The sequence below is a fragment of the Mus musculus genome, chromosome 2 (genome assembly GCF_000001635.26).
Source record: "Mus musculus strain C57BL/6J chromosome 2, GRCm38.p6 C57BL/6J".
NCBI lineage: Eukaryota > Metazoa > Chordata > Mammalia > Rodentia > Muridae > Mus > Mus musculus.
The window spans coordinates 70,546,966-70,564,669 of NC_000068.7; the positions used below are offsets into that span (position 1 = coordinate 70,546,966).

At 48.2% G+C, this 17,704-nt stretch overlaps 1 protein-coding gene and 1 long non-coding RNA gene across 9 annotated transcripts in view; one reads left to right on the forward strand and one right to left on the reverse strand.

The window, feature by feature from the left end:
* Positions 1-16,392, reverse strand: part of Gad1os (glutamate decarboxylase 1, opposite strand) — a 73,418-nt gene extending 57,026 nt beyond the window's left edge. Inside the window, exon 1 of the long non-coding RNA NR_040496.1 lies at positions 16,294-16,392. This is a non-coding gene — a long non-coding RNA (glutamate decarboxylase 1, opposite strand). The remainder of the gene's footprint in view (positions 1-16,293) is intronic.
* Gad1 (glutamate decarboxylase 1) overlaps positions 14,338-17,704 on the forward strand; it is a 40,712-nt gene continuing 37,345 nt past the window's right edge. For 2 of the 8 annotated variants that reach the window (NM_008077.5, NM_001312900.1), the window contains exons 1-2: positions 15,164-15,367; positions 16,803-16,945. In NM_008077.5, the coding sequence (NP_032103.2) occupies positions 16,867-16,945 (79 nt within the window). In that variant the 5' untranslated portion in view covers positions 15,164-15,367; positions 16,803-16,866. Of the gene's footprint in view, positions 15,701-15,799; positions 16,238-16,802; positions 16,946-17,704 lie in introns of those variants that run through there. The other 6 variants (XR_003950661.1, XM_006498766.4, XR_001780815.2 and 3 more) reach the window with 5 other exon arrangements.

Consider the following 17,704-nt stretch of genomic DNA (forward strand, 5'->3'; position numbering starts at 1 on the left):
GAAAATAATTTTATGGTTGAGGCTCATCACATGAGGAACTGTATTAAAGGGTCACAGCATTAGGAGGGTTGATTTTTTTCCCTTGCGATAATCTCCCTAACTGTCCAGTCCTGAAATCCTATATACAAGTAGCTCTAAACAGACTGAGCAGGTTGTATTGACATATTTAGGCATGTGCACATGTGTGTGTGCATGTGTGTGTGCATGTGTGTGACTACAGTTCATGTACAAAGCAAGACAGGGTACATGGGAGGTATTGTAAGGACAACTGGGGAGGGATAAAGTGAAGTAATTAGTAGTTATATTTTATTTTAAATTTAATTTAAAAAAAATGGAGCTTGGAGCAATAGCTCTGCAGTTAAGAGCAATGACTGCTCTTCCAGAGATACCAGGTTCAATACCAAGCTCCCACATAGTGAGCTGAAAACTGACTGTAACTCCCATTTCCAAGGGTCTATGCTAGCTAATTTTATGTCAAGTCTACACAATCTATACTCATCTAAGGGAATGAAACCTCAGTTGAAAAATTGCCTCCAGGGTGAAGAAATGGCTCAGCGGTTAAGAGCACTAACGGCTCTTCCAGAGGTTCTGTGTTCAATTCCCAGTAACCACATGGTGGCTCACAACCATCTGTAATGGGATCTGATGCCCTCTTCTGGTGTGCCTGAAAAAAAAAGTGACAGAGTACTCACATACATAAAATAAATAAATATCTTTTAAAAAAACAAATAAAAAAACCTACTTTTTTTAAAGAAAAAAAAAAAGAAAGAAAATTGCCTCCATAGCATCAGCTGTTGGCAGGCCTGTAAGGCATTTATCTCAGTGGTGATGTGGGAGGCTTTGTCCACGGTTTGTGGAGACAGCCCTGGGCTTGTGTTCCCGGGTGCTACAGGCTGAGCAAGACAAAGCCAACAAGCAGCACTCCTCCATGGCTTACTTTCTTAGTTACCTCCCAGCCCCCAATCCCACCCCCACCCCCACCCCTGCCCTGACTGGCTCTGTGCAGCATCTTACCACTTCTCACTGACTCCCCTCTCCCCCTTGGAGACCACTCCTTCCAGGCCAGAGCCCCCACAGATCTCAAACAGTGTAGGGTATACAGACTAGCAGTCACAGTATTACATTGTAACAGTAGTAACCCAGTCTTCTATAACCAGACAAAGCTCCTGGTGATGGGACTGGAAAACCAACCCAGACACAAAATTTTCAGCCTACAATCTGTCCTGCCTGCCAGATGTGCTTGGGCAATGGTGGTGCAGAACTTGTGGGAGTAACTGACCAATGACTTCACTGCCTGGATGACCAGGAACTGGAGGTCAGATAGCCCAGAGACAAAGGGTAGAACCAAACATGACTGACAAAAAGAAGGGGATCTATATACATAGACTGGAGCCTAGTTCAGCAGCTGTTGGGAGAGGGCGCCAAGACCACAGCCAAACATTAGGCTGAGAGGGAGTCCAGGTTGGAGGTCTCCATTGCGTACCTCCCGCTGGAGCTCAGGGAACCCCCGAGAAAGAGGGCAAGGATGAATTGTGGGAGCCAGAGGGAAGACACAGGAGAGAATGTCCCAATGAAATCAACTAAGCAGGGCTCCTGAGACCTCACAGAGACTGAAGCAGCTATCGAGGAGCCTGTGCTGGATCCTCTACACACACATTATGGTGGTTGGCTTGGGGTTTGGTGGGACTCCTGACAGTGGGATTGGGGGTGTAGCTAACCCTTTTGTGGGCTCTTGGGACCCTTTTCCATCTACTGGGTTACCTCACCTAGATTTGATGTGAAGGTTTGGCCTGGCTTTATTGTGTTTTCTTGTATCCTGTTCAGTTGGTGTCCCTGGGAAGCCTGTTCTTTTCTAGAGGAAGACGGGATAGAGGTGGATCTGGGGAAGATGAAAGGTGTGCGGCAAACAGAGAAGTGGGGAAGGGAAGCTGCAGTTGGGATGTATGAGAGAAGAATAAACAAAAATTAACTATGATGCAGCCATAGTACTGAGGGGGTGAAGGTAGTGGGGTGAGGAATTTGAGGACAGCCTCAACTACATGAGACCCTGTCCAAAAAAAAAAAAAAGATACTTAGAATTAAACAAGTAAAAGACTTTTGCAATGAACACACACATATATATGCATACACAATCACACACATTACACACCACAAACACAAGTCAACGGTGTGAACATGAGCATATGTGTTGGCAGGGTCTCAGTCTGTAGTTCAGGCTGGTCTTGCGCTTACATCAGTCCTTCTTCCGTTACTTCCTGAGCTACCCAGTTCAATTATATATTTCAGTTGCTGGCTTTCAGGAGTTCCTTACTCCCACTTAACATTTCCACTACTTTGGAACAAGGCTCTGGGTCTTTTATGGCCTCAGGTCCCTAAGTGCATCTATATAATAAAAATTATTCTGCAGAAAACATCACTTGGAAATTGCCGTTCTGTAAGAGTGACTTGCCTACCACTACACAGTGTGTTCAAAGGGGAATCTTGCCCATTATAAGAGGTACCAAAATCAGTTTCTTCCTCTTGGTGTTGAGAGAATTTAACCAAAGGTGGAACAATAAATCCCCTACCATCCCTAAAATACTTTCTTAACTCAAAACCTTCCAGTGAAAGTAAAAACATTAAAATCAAATGTTAAGGCTGATGGTGGCAAGTGTACACCTTTGCTCCCAGCACTCAGGAGGCAGAGACAGATGGATCTACAGGTTTACAGAGTGAGTTCCAGGACAGCCAGGGCTACACAGAGAAACCCTGTCTCAGAAAAAAAAAAAAAAGTTGCAGGCTGGAGAGATGGCTCAGCAGCTAAGAGCACTGATTGCTCTTTTGAAGGTACTGAGTTCAAATCCCAGCAACCACATGGTGGCACAACCATCCGTAATGAGATCTGATGTCCTCTTCTGGAGTGTTTGAAGACAGCTATAGTGTACTTACATATAATAAATCTTTAAAAACAAACAAACAAGTTGCTAGGTGAAATTAAGAAAACATTGAGAGTTGTCTCAAACTAAAATCTTCTAAGCCTTGCTCTCTTTCCATCTGCTAAGGCAGTACTTAGATACTGTTGCAGTCCACTGTGGCACTTTCAGGAGGCTTTGGTTCAGGGAGGGAGGACTTAGTTCCTTGCGCTCTCTTCCTCTGCCTTCTCCTCAGAATCCAGAAGAAAAACAAACAGCCCAACAGGAGCCAGCCATGAGCACTCTGCAGTCACCCGGTGCTTTCCCACCCTGATCAAAATCACAGATATCTGCTGGGAGATTTTACAAATGTGTCTATTCAGCTGTACAAAATAAAACAACAAAACATGAATTAAGTGGTTACAGTGGGGCAAGACAGTCATAATTTAGTTTCTCAGAAGTGTGTGTGTGTGTGTGTATGTGCGTGTGCGTGTGTGTGTCAGGTGGTTTCTTCTATTGCTTCCCACCTTGTTCTTTGAGACAGGATCGCTCACTATACCCAGTGTCACCAACTGATTAGACTGTCTGGCCATTGAGGTCCAGATGTCAGTAGTAGAGTTACAGGCGCACACAACCATAGCTTTCTGTGTGGAGTTTAGGGATCTGAATCCAGGTTTTTGTGATTTCATGGCAGATACTTTACCAACTCTCCAGCCCCAGAGCTTATCTTTGTGGGAAGAACAAATACTAAATAGCGTAAATAAACACATTTTAAAGAGGTAAAAAATGTTGGGGGGAAGTGGTGTCCTAGAGAATGGCGGTATTAAATAGGAGGTGGAAGAAGTTCTCACTGAGAAACGAACATGAGAGCAAAGACTACATTGTAGAGGGCTGAGATTTGGTCCATTGCTGTGTATTGTAATGTAAACACTAAACCCCCGGTTGCCCCAGAGACAAGGAGATCCTCACTGTACACCAGGTGATGCTATGTAACCTCCCCTCCCTCCCCCCAAGTTATCCCTGATTGGCCAATAAAGATGCCTACAGCCTGTAGCTGGGCAAAAGAGAGGTAGGCGGGGTTTCAATTCCTGGGCTTGGGATCTGAGGCAGGACCACGAGGAAGGTGGAAAGAGGAGAAGACACCATGGGGTGAGTAAAACATGGCAATCAGGGCAGGCCAGTTGGAGTAGGAATGACCCAGGACGAACATGGCAAATTATATCTCAGGGTTACTGATAAGAAAGTAGACAAAATAACATAGAGGATTGATATCTGTCCAGCTCTAGTGATTTAAGGGCTTTTTATCTGGAAAGTAAATAATCCAAGGCAGAGTAGAAACCCTCATTAATATTAAATTCAGTGAAGGAATAAACCTTATGCATAGCAGGGGATGGGGGGAAACTCTACAATCAGGTGATGATTGCAAAGCCCCAGAAATGGAAGGATGCCTACAACAGTCAGGAAAACAGCAAGAAGAGCAGCACGGAACAGCATTTCCAGATTGAAGTCCAGCATCCTGGGGGCCTGAGCACTGGTAAGGTAACAGGGCCCAGGCCTTAGCATGACTTACGCCATAACTGCCCTCTCATCCAGGCATGGGAGCCAAGCAAGCAGGCAGCACCGCCTGCCAAAAATGAAAAGGAAAACCTAATCCATCAAAGTCCATAGTTCTGGGAAAGTCTTTAAATGTACTACTTGCTTTTTTGACTTCTGTGTAGTTCTATTTCTGGCTAGCTATTCTTGTTAACTGAGCCATGTCAACCCAGGATGTGGTTTTTGTGCTTAAAAGCTCACCCTGAGAAAGGCTCAGGACTACACACTGGTCCCAAACACCCAGTGCAGTCGCTGGTGGCCTAATAAAGACCTTCTGTTGGCTTGAACCCATGTCTGAGTGGTGCTCTCTGGTAGATACATCACAACAGTTAGGAACACTGCAATTACCTGGGCTTCACTAAGACTGGGGCCCTAGAAGTACTTTGAATGTAGCAGTGGCAGGTAAAGACCTGGGCCTAACTCTAGACAAGGGCCTCAGAGAACATCACATAGAGGAAATCCATCATGGATCCTAGTGTTGCCGGCCGTGGGGAGGAGAATGAGGGCTGTAGGCGCAGAACCTGAGATGTGGATGAAATTTGAAAGTAGATCCAATGATTTACCACAATTGAAAGGGCAGAGACAGGGATGACTCCAAGATGTTTGCTTATGCCAGCTAGAAAGACAGAGATGTCTCGCTCTCATTTACTGAGGTGGAAAAGGTCATAATACATTTGGGGAAAGAATCGAGAGTTTAATTTGGGATAGTTTAGAGTACCTGTTATTAAAAATGTAAGTGGAAAGGCTCCACGAAACATATGAACCTGTAATGTTGGGGGAAAGATGTGAATATTCATAAATAGGAACGGCATTTAAAGTCACGTGACTAGATGACCTCACAGAGAGGAGGAGAGGAGGAACTGTACAGTGTCGGCTCATCCTAGGGGCTCCGTTCTCCTCCCACATGCGTCTGAATTCCCCATCAGAACATTGTCTTCTCCAGGAATCACGTCTCTGTGAGTCACACAACCTTTACACCACTAAGAGGAGGCGCCCAGACCCATCCCTGGATGATCAGCATTTCTGCTGAAAGGAGGCTATTGGGCGGGGATCGGAAGGTGCCTGTTGAGCCTCACTGTTAGGACAAGATGGGCACGAGTTTAGCTCCAGCGGGGTTCAGGTTCCAAAGGGGCCGTTTGAAGTTATGGAGAGGATTCAGACGGGATCTGAGGGTAAATCAGGATAGCTTGTGCCTGTATTGAGAAAAGGCTCCACATTTATACTTTACATTTACATAGTGGCTTAATCCCATGTAATGTTGAAAGCAGATCTGATGATTCCAAGAGACTTTATTTATTTATTTATTTATTTATTTATGATCTTTTCTCAGATTGTTTTAAACCCATTTGAGCCCTAGTTTTCAACATCCAGAATGTTAGAGGTCATTCACTTTGTTACAGTATTTTTCTTTGAAGCAAAAGCAACGAGTTCAGCAAGCATCTAAGGCCTTATTGTTTTCTAAGGTTCAGCCCACCGAGTGCCTGTTTACATTTCCTCTCAGGAAGGGCCAGACATTGAGTCCTGAGAAACAAACCCGTAAGAGCAATTTTCATTCCTCAAGAGGCACAGTGCAACCTTTGCACCATGTAGCGTAACAAGCATCCAACTGTTTGCTGACTGCCTTCCTGTGTGCCTCAGCCTTACCATGAGTCTATTCTTGTACACTCACCAAAGGTAAGGGTCTGATATCTTACTCCTTTTCCAGTATGCTGTACTGTGGGGGCAGTGGGCTAATTTGAAGCCTAGGGCAGATAGGGAAGGTATTAGCTGGTCCTTAAGGTGGGAGGGGGAGGTCGAAGAGTCTTCCCATAATAATGTATCATCCATATAGTGGTGTATATTGAGTCTTTTGTCTAAATAGGGTTTTGATGCAGTGGCTACAGCCTCCTGACAAATGGTTGGAATGTAAGCCATCCCCTGCGGGAGAACAGTCCATTCATATCGTAAGGCTGGGCCAGAGTTGTCAATCGGGGGTACTGAGAATGGAAAGCGTTCACAGTCTCAGGGGTGGAGAGGGAAGGGGGAAAAAAGCAGCCTTTTATGTCTATTGCTAATAGGGGAACGTTGGCAGGGATGACTGAGATGTGGGGTAGCCCACTTTGTGGGGAGCCCCAGACTCACATGGTTTTTATTAGTTGCCCTCAAAGCTTGTAATAATCTCCATCTCCCTGAGTTGTTTTTTTTTAATAGCAAACATGGGGTCTTCCATGGACTGCGGGAGGGGTGGATATGTTGTAGCAACAGCTGTTCTTCTACCAGCTGTGTGAGGGCTCTAAGCTTCTCCCTTGATAGAGTCTACTGTGGGACCCAGATATCTTCACTGGAGAGCCAATCAAGGCAGTGAGTATTAAATCTAACAGTGGCCCCTAGGATTCGGGGTGATTTGGAGGGGTTTTTTAGGGTCTCCTTGGGTATTACTTTATATATATATATATGTAATGTCCTCTATATTAATATGGTCTCTTTCTGGTTGGGTGGTAAGAACTACCTCTAAGGCTTTGTAAGATATCTCTCCCTAAAAGATTGGTGACTACTTGAGCCACCAGGGGGCATATGAGACCGGTAGCTCCATATGGGTCTTCCCACCTGTAGGCCTTTTGGCTGGCTGGTGGTTGGTTTATTGTAGTTTGTCAAGTAGTCAGCACAAGTGCAGAGGTAAGAAGAAGAAGTTAGATATCCTGACTAAGAAGATCAAACTTGCCCCCAAGGAACTCGAGAGACCCCTAATCGCAAGTAGTCTAAAGATGTCATCTCCCCTCTCTATCCTTTCTCTCCTCTCCAAGTGTTAGGTGGTTGAAACAGTGGAAGAAAAGCGGAAATGTTAACTTCAAGTCTGATGATTTAAACTTTTGGGGGGGGGTCCTCTCCAGATGAAGTTACCCTAAAAACCCCAACAGGTCTTGGAGACCATAACATTGGGTGGGGATCCTCCCCAGGGAGAAGATATACAAGATATACAAAGAAGATATACAAAGCCATAGCAGATTATTTCAGTTGAATGAAACCTTGTCTGTATTCTTCTGATACCCCAACCCTCTTCTTACAGAGCCCCTGAGAGAATTGTCTTTCCAGGCCAAATAGTTATGAGTGGCAGAACTTGAATGTGTCACAGAGCAGAGCACAGGGCACTGGGGGTGCAGGAAAAGAGAGAGCTGCCTTCCCACTTCTCCCCTGCATGTTTGCTGCTAAGACCTAGAACCTCTCTGGCCTTAAATAACCTCATGTATAAAGCAGAGGGCATATAGTAATTAAATGAGAATCCATAGCAGACACATACACACACACAAACACACACAAATGGGGCTGGAGAGATGTCTCCACAATTAGAATAACTGGTGGCTTAGAGGCCCAGGTTCAGTCCCCAACACCCACATGGTGGCTTGCAACTGCCTGTAACTCCAGTTCAATGAGAAAGTCCTGTGGGCACCAGGCAAGCATGTAATACACACACGTAACACATACATGCAGGCAAAACATTCATTCATATACGTAAAAATAAATCTGAAAAAAAATGAACACAATTTCCATGAGAGCTATCATCTATAATATGAGGGCTGCGATTCTCCTAGTCATACTGAAAGACTGAGGGACAGAGAGACAGAAATATAGGTCTCTAAACACCACCAACAGTTTGGAGCTGAGACGAAAGGATGGACCATCTAGAGACTGCCATATCCAGGGGTCCACCCCATAATCAGCTTCCAAACGCTGACACCATTGCATACACTAGCAAGATTTTATCGAAAGGACCCAGATGTAGCTTTCTCTTGTGAGACTATGCCGGGGCCTAGCAAACACAGAAGTGGATGCTCACAGTCAGCTATTGGATGGATCACAGGGCTCCCAATGGAGGAGCTAGAGAAAGTACCCAAAGAGCTAAAGGGATCTGCAACCCTATAGGTGGAACAACATTATGAACTATCCAGTACCCCGGAGCTCTTGACTCTAGCTGCATATGTATCAAAAGATGGCCTAGTCGGCCATCACTGGAAAGAGAGGCCAATTGGACACGCAAACTGTATATGCCCCAGTACAGGGGGACGCCAGGGCCAAAAAAATGGGAATGGGTGGGTAGGGAAGTGGGGGGGAGGGTATGGGGGACTTTTGGGATAGCATTGGAAATGTAATTGAGGAAAATATGTAATAAAAAATATTTTAAAAAAAAAACATCACCAACAGGAAGCAATCCTGGGACTCTATTACCAATCAGCCGGGGGGGGGTTGGGGGAGATCTTTTGCTCTGTTTTGACCGAAGCTACAAACAAAGAGCAACTCTCCTCAGTGTCTTTGTCTCTCTGCCTCTGCTCTTGGAATATAGAACTCTTCAGCTCTAGGCTTTAAATAGCAACGGCCCAGCTGCAGTGACTGGCATGACATCTCTGCGCTAAGGGTGTTGGGACCCTGTGCCCCTAGTGCTATCTAACTCCTTACAGCCAGCCTTCTGGAACTCCACGACTAGTGTCTGGAGTGCTCACCAGCCTTGTGCCAGCTGCAGTTGCAGCTCCCCACCCCTCTCATCTTTCAACTTTTCAACTGTGGAGTCCTTCTAGTATCTGCTGTCCCTACTCTCCCCAGCATCAACCATAGACTCTGCGGTTGCCTACTCCCTGGGGCTCTAGCTCCTGTCTAGTTGACAGTGCCTGGAGCTGGGCTGGGGGAGGGGAGTCTAAGATGTCCCCCAGTAACCAGCTCAAACCTGACCCCCCCCCCCGATATAAAGACTATGGACAGTAGACACCAAAGGGGGTTTATTGGAACCTAGGTGACACAAGCTAAACAACGCACTGGATGAGGCCCGGATGAAGGTATCATACCCTTCACCTACTCAACGAATGAGAAGAGGGCTACTTATATGACTTCTAGAAATCAGTCTTTCTGCTTAGCTATGCAGTCTGCAGTCGAAATTCTAGACCCGCCCACTCCAGGTGTCGTGAGTGAATGGGGCCCTCCTCCCTGACTAGGCTGAAGACTGCACAGACCTCCCGTTGTAACTGTGGGTGGAAGAAATTGTTATGGTGAAAGTGAGGCCTCTTGGCAGCTTTTTGGGGTACCTGAATCTGCTGCCACTGAAGCAAAAACCCTTAGAGGTCAGCAGCCTCCATGATGTCATGTCTTTGGTTCTTCCCACTGAACTGAAATCTCTTTGGCAGAAGGGTGGGGGTGCGGTGGGCTCAGGCTTGAGAGGTGGGGGCTGTCACCATTGATGGTTTGGAGGCTCTCCCAGGGGGATCCTCCCCCTACAGTGGAGAAGACTGTTGCCCCTGGCCTGTTCTCCAAGAGCAGACAAAGTCCTTCATAGCCCTGCTGAGCTTGGGAACTGTGGAGACAATGGAGGGTTCCACCCAGCCTCCTCAGACACAGCTTCTGTCCCAGCTGCCCTCCGACCAACTGAAGGGGAAGACCCACAACTCCTGCCTGGCAGCTTTAGCCATTGTGTTTAGTTTTTCATTTCTAGTTTAAGAATTCCATACATGAATATAATTCATTTTGATTAAGTCCCCCTCCCCATCCTCTTCTCTCCAACTCCTCCAATGCCCCCAAGACCACTTTTTCCTTCCTAATTTCCTGTGCTCTTTTGGATCCACTGAAAGCACTTAGTACTGCCATCTGCTCTTGGGGGTAAGGGCCATCCACCGGAATGCGGACAGCTTAGCTTTAGTCATTTTAAAATGCAAAAACATTAAAATGTGTTGACAAAGATTTTGCCATGAAATTAACATTTTCTTCAAGAAACATCAATGATGCTTAGCCTCCAGCCAAACACCCTTTCTATCTCAACCCAGGCCACATGCTCTAAATTCCATCTTGGCTCTCTTTAACCCTCTTGATGTAAAAAACTAAAGCTGTCAGCTGTAACTGTAATACTGATGGGCATAGCACACCACTCATGAGTCTGAAGGTCAGGTTTGTACCAATGTCCAAAGCAAATTCCATGGCTAAACCCAACACCAAGGGAAGGGTAGAGAGGTGAAGAACTTTGAAGTTTCCTCCCACTCTGGGGCTTGGTTCCGAGCTGTAAAGTTGAATCAAGTCCCAGTAAGAAAATAATGATTCTTATTTAATCTTTATATATGCGGGCTTCAAAAACTTCAGTTTAAATGGATCTAAAGATCCCTGGCTAACCTGGTCAAAAGAAAACAGGATTTTGGTCTTCCAACTGAACTACAGTGGATCCCCCCTTACTGTGTTAGGAAAACCTACAGTATGCTCATCATAAGCCAAGTGAGCTGTTAAATATAAGCCCTTCACAAAAAATGGACTGACAACTTCAGCAGTTAGAACAAACCCTCCCTCCCGTTAAGGTTCCCTCTCCCCCTGAGCACTGGTCAATGCCTGGGAAGGAGCCACGCCTGACCCCGCAAGTTTAAATAACCAGATTCTCCATGACTAAGTTACAACACTTCAGAACCTTCGCGTAAATAGTCCCAGACACAATGAGTCTGGAAATAGGAATTATGCCTAGTATTTTAATCAGAAAAAGAAATGAACTATTACTTTAGTCTCCTGTCTTGCACTCTTTCACCAACTCGGGTTCCAATAAAAATCCTCTTTCCCATCGGTATTCAGGTCTGTACTATCTGCTTTACAGTGAGGCTGTTTCTAGCTTACAATCAAAGGATTCCTTAAGTTCAGCTTTAGGATACAGTGGTGAGGAAAAGAAGCGGATGCCACGCTGCCTGTCCTCTTTCATCAAAGGGACACACTACTCTAGGTGTTTTAGGTCACATCTGGGGCATTTCTCAGCGTTTAAAGAGATTCTGCTTTGTTTTTAAAAAAAAAAAAAATGGCAGGGGATGCATGGGAAATGGAGACAGCTTGCCAGGCTCCCTTGAAGACCAGCTGTTTGGGGCTGTTGTTCTCAGGAATTGTAATCTATCGCCCCCTGCTGGTCACTGTGTGCCTGCTTGGGGTGACGAGAACTGGGCGTTTCTAGATTTACACAAATAATACAAATTCCCCAGTACTGCTTGTTTGCTCGATTTATGTTCGATTTCAGCTTCGGACTATCAAAAAGAAACGGCCATATGACATTTTTTGAAGAAAACAGGTCTGCACGAGAAATTACTGCAATTTCCAGAATCCTCTCTAGAGCTCTGTTCCCCCCCCCCCGCGCCCCCCCCCCGCACCCTTTTAACCCTTTCCAGCCTGCTCTCTATTAGGATAGGGTGTGTATTAGGGCCCTCCAAAGAAAACCAGAAAAACTCGGAGTATGGACACACAGCGAAAGTACCTGCAGTCTGACTTAAAACGCTTCTCTACTCCTCCTCCTCCTGAAAGAACCATTTAAAGGCGAGCACTGCCATCTTTCCTTTTCCTTTCTTAGTCTTTCTTTAAAAAATCATAATGTAAATACTTTAGATAAAACCTTTATGACCCAGCTAAAATGAACTAGAATTCACGGTTCTAAATTACTATTCCTGGAAGCTAATAAGGCGAAGTGCGTCAAAAATCAGTTGACATTTCTTATCTACTCACCTTGACCGAAAAATATTTTAAGCAAAAAGGGGGAAGTCCCGGAAGCCGGTTGGGGCGCCTCTTCCACGCCTAACGCTCCTCCCACCAGATTTTTTTTTCTTTTTCAAAAAACCCAGGGCCCCCCCGAACACGTTCTAAGTATTTTGAAATGTCCCAGGAAAAGGGCACAGTGGACGTAGTATGTTTGTCCCTCTTTGTTACTGTTGACCTAGGGAACTTTGTCCTTGGTAGACAGAATAAGAGAGCAAGCGGCGGGCCACCCCCAACGCCCCGGAGGAGGGAGAAAGAACACAGCCGTGGGTATTTCTCCGCCCATTTGTGCCTTAGAGCTTTGTTTTCCCATGTCTTCAAAGCGTTAATTCTTAAATCAAAATACAAACGAAACAGCTGGCCGGACACCACACCTTTCCGGGCCACCCCTCACCACCGGTTCGAGTCCCTGGAGAGGATGTCTTTTTGCCACCCCCATTCTCCTAAGCATCCCCTTTCTGGGAGTATAAAGATTAAAAAGAATGAAAACCCCAAATAAAAAATAGGTTCCAAATACTGTTTCTGAAGAGCCAAATATCCAAATGCCAAGGACAGTTGTCGTCCGTCCAAATTCTTAGGAGGGGAAGAAAGGAGTGGGCGAGACGCTTCACCCTACAATCCCCATCAGGCAAAAATAAACAGTTCTTATTGCAAAGAGAAAAGAAGGTGGGGCCCAGCCTGGGGCGAGGCAGGAGGTTGGCCCCGCACCTGCAGTGAACACCCTGGAAAGCCCCTAACGACAGGCGCTGTCCTCGGTGCTGAAGTCTTCTCTTTGACGCAAAACTCGATGTACCGGAACTGAGTAGATTTCTAGGCCCTCGGTTTTCAATATCCCGCTGAGCCCAAGAGTCTTGAGTTGGAATAGCAGATAATCAGAGATTAATCCAGTCATGAGTCCCTCAGTCTACCTTTCTTCTGGCTCACCGGAATGTCATCTTCATGAATGCAAAGATAATATAAATCAAATGGTCACTAATATCGTTCAATTGGTTACTACTATTCATACGCTTTCAAATTAAGGACAAATAGAAGCCTTCATTCTTTTCCTTCCCGTCATAAAGGAGAGAGGAGAGGAAGAAAGGAGGGGGGAGGGAGGGAGGGAGAGAGAGAGAGAGAGATAGATAGATAGATAGATAGATAGAGAGACCCAGCCTGGTTTGACTTGTGATATCTACTATTGTAGAATATTCTTTTCTTTTCCACGTGGATTTTGCTAAAGCCCTAGGATTGAGAGCTTTTAATTCCGTTGTCAAAGAAAGACATGGTTGAAAATTTCTCCATCTAGTGCCACAGGTGAAGCGTCTTTACAGAGTCTTGGAGGAAGATTAAGGAGACAGAGGAAGGCCGCACCTAGGCAGAATTGTGGGTACTTAGGGTCGGGAGGATTTATGCTTCCTCCCTCCTGACCAGCGAGTCTTGAGTGATTGACATTAGTCAGTGACACCCAGATTCCTGACTGATGTCACTATATCTTTTAACGAAGGCCAGGAAAGGGGGCGTGGAAGAAACTCCGAGTTTACCTCCTCGTAAACAGTTTCAAGATATTCTGAAAAGCTCTGAGGTGCGTGGTTTGAGGGGCCATTTCCTTCGTGAAACACACACACACACACACACACACACACACATACATACCTAACAGGATCGCAGGGGAACTTCTGTTCCAACTCAGCTCAGCCCACCCTTCGGGTGCTTTTTGTTTTTAAAATGTGCGGGGGCTTTTATGTGAGGCCCAGAGAAAACAGCAATGTTCTCTTTGGTCGCAAGGAGCAGCTTAGTTACTTCAATCCCTTTTGTTGATCAGACCGTATCCTCCCAGCCCTGAGGCTTCCAGCTCCCTCACGAAAATTTCGGTGATTTATACTATTTGTTTTTGATGTTTCCGTTGAGTGGTGATGAAAGTCGCTAAGATGGTCACAAAAAAAGAGACAGGCCTGGGATAAACCATCGAAGACCCAGAGGTGCACATGAATAAACCGGTCTGCTGCTCCACAATATGAGGGAAATCTCTATGAAAACGAGTAAAGCGATCATAGAGTACTCCCCATCACTCAGACAGGCCCAAAAATCCAGTTTGTTTTGCCCCTAAAGGATGAGAAACGGAGGGAGAGGAAAAAGAAAGCCAGGAGGTAGCGGCGAGAAGGCTAGAAGAGGCCGGCCGTTACAGAGCCTTTCGGGCATCTCCAGGTGTTGTCTAGGGCGCACCAGGGAAAAGGCCGCCAGCACGGGGTCTCTGTGTGTTTGGCGCCCTCTGGTGGAAATTTTTTCCAATACCGCCTTTTTATGGTGGGGGACTTCACCCCGCTCAGTAATGTGCTTAAATATTGCCAAGAGAGAATCATTGAACAGCGTGAAACTGAAAAGAAGCGAGGAGAGCGGGCCAAGACACGGAGTGCCGTCCTGGCTTCCCGGAGCCACCCTCCATGCTCTGCTGCCCCAGGCGTGTGGAGCGGCACTCGTGCGTGTTATTAACCTTCAGACATGATCAATTACGAAGATTTCTTTTACCCCTCTCCAGGGAGAGGGCTCAGAGAAAGGGAAATAGACCCCTTGCCTCTTGTGGTGCCAGGTAGCTGTGTTCGAACGAGGTAGTGTGGAGATGGACTGGAAGAAGAAACGGGAGTGCAGAAACTCCAGGGTCTGTCTGGGTGGTCCCCTCATCTCCGCTTTGCCTGTACAGCCATACTGGCTCAGTAGAGCGCTCCCTAGGACACCACCCAGAGAAAACCTTCTGGAATCGCCAATCCAGGACAACCACAGGAGATTGATCAAGGCAAAGCAAATATTCTAGTCTTCTCCAAGATACGGGATGGAGGGCTAGGAAGAGGGGAAGGAAGAATCACCCAGTGAGACAAAATTCTTCGTAGGAATTATATTTTCCCTTGCCCTCACCCAACATCGCCTATCTCAAAAATAATTTAAAAACAAAAAACAAACAAACAAACAAAAAACAGAGCGTGCTGAGTGCATTCTGGATTACTCATAGGACTTTGTCACACACACCCTCCTTTCTGGTCGCAAACCCGTGAGCTGGATTTATAATCGCCCTACAAAGCTCCAGAGGCAGTCAGACACCTGCAAAGGAGCCCCAGCGCTCCGCGGACGAGCTGCCCCCGCGAGCAACGGCCTCGTGATTCCCCCCGCCGAGCGGGTCCCCGCCTCCCCACTCCGCCCCCGCCTCCCCCAAGCCCAGCGGCCGCCTCTCCGGATCTCTCCCTTCTTCAGGCTCTCCCGTGCCGGACCAGGGATCGTGCAAGCAAGGAAGCAGCCCTGGGGTGACACCCAGCACGTACTCCTGTGACAGAGCCGAGCCCAGCCCAGCCCCGGGACGCTTCGCAGAGGAGTCGCGGGAGGGTCCAGCTCGCTGTCGCTGAACCGAGGTGGGTAAATACCGGATCGCCCGGACTTGCCAGAGCCCCGCCTCGGTTATTCAACCCGGTGCCCTCAGCCTGCGGCTTCTTGTCCAGCCCTTTGCCTCACCCCACCAGCACGCGCCTGTCGCCCACCTTCCACAGCCGAGTGCTTCCCGCCAGTCCTGTCGCAGCTGTGGTTTGGCGCACCCATCCCCTACCCTCCTCGCTCTTGAAACCCTTATCAATTTCATTCGGGAGGACACATAAGGGCTGAAGTGACCCCAGAGCCATTTTTTGCCTGCGCTTGGGGGATCGGAGCTCACGGCTGTCGGATACGCGCCTGGGTAGCAGCGGCAGAAGGTGCGAGGAGCGATAACCTGTTACTTCCCCAGCACCCGCGTCCCACCGCCGCCCGCGGAGCTGCGAGAGCGCGCGGAGGTTGCGGGGGGGGGGGGGGACAGATGCTCGGCCCGAGGGACGACACGCAAAAGGCGGCTGGTGGGCTGCGCTCTGCGGGGTCTTAGATTTACCCAGATTACCGTTCTCCTCCCTCTCCTCTCATTCTTTCGCCCGCTCCTTCTCCCCATCTCTTCCTCTTCTCTCGCCCTCTCTCCCTCACTCTGTCCACGAACAAACACCAAATAGGGGAACCGCGCACTCTTCTATCCGAGGTCTCTTGCGCCCTAGGCGCAAATTCGCCACCGGGTGACGGTCTCCTTTTTACCCTCTGCCACCTTCTCTGGCTCAGTGAAACGAACTCTGGGGACTAGGTAGAGTAGAAACAGTGAATCTGGGACGGAGCCTCGCTCTAGGGTTGAGAAAGCTAGAAACGAGGTGGGACAAGAAACTGATCAGCAAGGCTTCGACACGCTGCCTTTTGGCTGTCTGGAGTGCAAGGTGACTGATTCTTAGCGGGTCAAGTCCTGAGGGGCGGAGGACCTATTTCTTCTCACCTTGTCTCACCAAAGTCCCTGTCCCCGGCGCTGTGAGCCTCCTTCTTTCCAAGGAATTGGCCAGACACAACAACGGGAGCCAGACACCGAACCAGACGTGCCCGCCCCGCACGCCCTCCCCCCTCCTCTTCTGCCCGTTCACCAGGCTGCTGGGAGCCCAATGGGGCTTGTCTCGGCTGGGCTGGAATTTGCTCGATGAGTGCTCCCTAGTGCTCCTGGCCCTATCCTCACCCCATCCCTCGCGTCCTGCACCCGCCTCCGGCGCCCCTTAGCTGTGAGCCTCACTCGGAGCACCCCGTTGCGCCTCTAGACTTGAGAGTCGCCCGGGGCTACTGTGCTTGCGCCCCAGTCCCAGAGCTAGCGAGCGCCTCCCCACCCCCTCCCACCGACCGCGCACCAGGACCCAGCCAGCTCGCTGCCCTTGGTCTCCCTTCTGTCTCCGAGACTTCGGTGCCCCGGGCCGCAGGACCTAGAAGCTCTCCCGGCACAGCTCTCCCTTCTGTTTGCAGCCTGTTCCTGCGCCCAGTCTGCGGGGGACCCTTGAACCGTAGAGACCCCAAGACCACCGAGCTGATGGCATCTTCCACTCCTTCGCCTGCAACCTCCTCGAACGCGGGAGCGGATCCTAATACTACCAACCTGCGCCCTACAAGTAGGTCCTGCCCCAGTTTCCTATTAAATGGACTGCAGCGAGGGTGGGGGCGCTGGCACTGCGGGAGGCTGCGCTGTCGGAACGCGAAAGGAGAGCGTAGAAATGATGGAGGCTGAGAAACAAATGGGGCCCTATTCCAGGTTCCTGCTTAGAGGTCATTTGGCTGCCAGGGACGCGAGGTTACTCCCAGGGCACCGAAGAGCAGCGAGGACTTCACAAGGGCCGGGCAAGAAAGATCTTTGGGGTCTAAGGGGCAGAGACGTTCAAGGAGCTGTGTTGTGTTTTTGTGTCTGGCGGGACAACAGGGGTCAGAACAGAGGGGTAGTGTGAGGAACCCGGAGTCTCAGCGAGAACAGTTTCCTAGCTCTAGGTTTGAGATGAAACCTGACCTCCTCCTCTCCTTTCCTCCACCCCCCCCCGCCCCCAGCGCTGTACTCACAGTCCATAATCAGGGGAAATTTCGACGTTAATTGCAGCTTTTAGAAAACTCTGGGTCCCTAATTGCTCCAAATTTGCGTCTAGCTATTGACGAGTGAGGGCGAAGCCAGGGGCGTAAAAGGTGCACAAAACTGCCTGAGATTCAATTAATTACATCTTAGAGACAAAAAAAAAAGGCGAGGGAGGGGCATTTAAGCATCATCCAGAGTGACGGGGGGGGGGGCACCTTGGCAGCTAACTAGGAGGAGATGTGGCTTGGCAAGCCAGGAGGCAGAAGCACCCCTGTGCTTTTTTCTAGAGACCTGTCAGCAGGTGACAAGT